We start from the raw sequence: 2,161 nt of genomic DNA, 5'->3' as shown, positions 1-2,161 counted from the left end.
GAGGCAAGCACTCTACCACTGGGCCACCTTCCCAGCCCTAGACCTGGGTGATTTTGAGGGAGGAAGATGGAAGTGGTGCTAACTACAGGTGGGAATGGCCCACATTCCTTCACCAACCAGGTTTTGTTCTTTCCTTGTAGTTCAGCTCTCTCTGCCCCCTACTTTGTATTTGGGTGGACTGCCCCGAAAATATGTAGCTGCCCAGCTCCACCTGCACTGGGGTCAGAAAGGATTACCAGGGGGATCAGAACACCAGATCAACAGTGAAGCCACAGCTGCAGAGGTACCGGAAATGAACTTGAACTAGGAGACTTAGAGGACGCAGGGATGGTTGGTCCTGAGGGAAGGATACACACACTGGGGAAAGGCACCTTAGAGGATGAGGCTAAAATCTGGGGGACAGATTTAGGACATGCCACGGGTTGAGATGATGAATAGGGCCTTAGAGGAAGTGAGGAAACATTCAATGACTCAGTTCCTTCTCCCTCCCCCAGCTCCACATTGTGCATTATGACTCTGATTCCTTTGGCAGCTTGAGTGAGGCTGCCCAGAAGCCTCAAGGCCTGGCTGTCCTAGGCATCCTAATTGAGGTCAGTGGTCCCCAACCCCTTCCACGTCTTTCTGTCTGCTGCTTCTGCATCTCTTAGGTCTATTCTGTTGCTGGCCTCTCATTCAAGGTAGACAGCCAAACAACCCTAAGCATTTACACACAAATGTCTTACATGAAACATGGACTCATTCCTCACTCCCTGCCTTTCCTTCCCTTCCAGATGGGTGAGACTGAGAATCCAGCTTATGAACACATTCTGAGTCACTTGCATGAAATTAGACATAAAGGTGAGCTCTAAAAATCTACACAAAGAAACTTCAAAACCTGACCCAAAAAGCCTTGGGATGAAGCAATGAGCAAGGGTTTCACTTCAGAGGAAGATGAGTCCTAGTCTGTTCTCTCCAGATCAGAAGACGTCAGTGCCTCCCTTCAGGCTGGGAGAGCTGCTCCCCCCACAGCTAGAGCAGTTCTTCCGTTACAATGGCTCGCTCACAACTCCCCCCTGCTACCAGAGTGTCCTCTGGACAGTCTTCCATCGAAGGGCCCAGATCTCAGTGGAGCAGGTGAGTCGTAGAGAGGTAAAGGAAGAGACATTGTTGTAACTTCAGGGTCTTTGCCATGCCTCCAAAGTGACTTTTCTTGTCTTCCGCAGCTGGAAAGGCTTCAGGAGACATTATTCTCCACAGAGGAAGAGTCCTCTGAGCCCCTCGTGCAGAACTACCGAGCTCCTCAGCCTCTTAATCAACGAACAGTTTTTGCTTCTTTCACCCAAGGTGACCATACAGGGCCCAGAAGGGATGGAAAACCAAAGAACTCAAAAGCAGGGACTATGGGGGCCCTGGGAAGGTAAAAGTTAAGAGGGGAGGGGTTCTGGGAACCATACTTCCAGCCATGGGTACCCAGCTGATTTTCCAAAAGTATAGAATCGGTGTGCTGCTCCCAAAGGGACATGATCTGAAGCTTCACTGACCCAATTGCTTCACCCCTACAGTGGAATCCTTGTATACCACAGGTAAGAAAGCCCCACCGAAGAACTGGGTGAGGAGCAGGGCTGATCTTCATCAAGTTGGGGAGGGCTCAGTTATCGATCAGTCTCAGAATGATACCATCCATCTTTGTATCCCTCCAGGTGAAATGGTGGGCCTAGGTGTGGGAATCTTGGTTGGCTGTCTCTGCCTTCTGCTGGCTGTTTATTTCATTGCTCAAAAGATTCGGTGAGATCCTACTTTCTATTCATGCAGTAATTGTCTATGAAAAAGCATTCTCTATGTCAAAGAAGTTTGTTTGAATGTAAAAAAAGAACAATGAAATCTGCTGAAATTGTGGACAGGACAAAGGAGAGTAAAATTTTAAAGAACAATACTCTGTAAATTAAAAAAAAAAGCCAGGTGCTGGTGTCTTAGCTGGTGGCCTAGCTACAAAGGAGGCTAAGAAGTGAGGATCACGGTTTGAATCCAGCCCAGGCTGGAAAATCTGTGAAACTATCTCCAATATTCAGAAAAAGCCAGAAGTGGGGGCTGGGAAGGTGGCTCAGTGGTAGAGCGCTTGCCTTGCATGCATGAGGCCCTGGGTTCGATTCCTCAGTACCACATAAGCAAAAAGAAAAAAAGC

General features: G+C 48.4%; 1 protein-coding gene across 1 annotated transcript; it reads left to right on the top strand.

Moving 5' to 3' along the window:
• Window positions 1-140: 140 nt before the first annotated feature.
• On the top strand, window positions 141-1,810 carry LOC106002341 (carbonic anhydrase 14-like; the record flags this gene model as incomplete). Its single annotated transcript, XM_013037235.1, has 7 exons — window positions 141-283; window positions 495-590; window positions 771-837; window positions 956-1,113; window positions 1,203-1,323; window positions 1,542-1,562; window positions 1,680-1,810. Coding segments are annotated over 7 exons (695 nt in total), but the record flags the coding sequence as incomplete, so codon positions are not given.
• Between the last annotated feature and the right edge of the window lie 351 nt (window positions 1,811-2,161).

This window comes from Dipodomys ordii, unplaced genomic scaffold, assembly GCF_000151885.1.
Source record: "Dipodomys ordii isolate 6190 unplaced genomic scaffold, Dord_2.0 Scaffold7901, whole genome shotgun sequence".
Taxonomy (NCBI): Eukaryota; Metazoa; Chordata; class Mammalia; order Rodentia; family Heteromyidae; genus Dipodomys; species Dipodomys ordii.
Note: the sequence above shows the minus strand (reverse complement) of the source record. Positions and strands in the feature narration are given on the sequence as shown.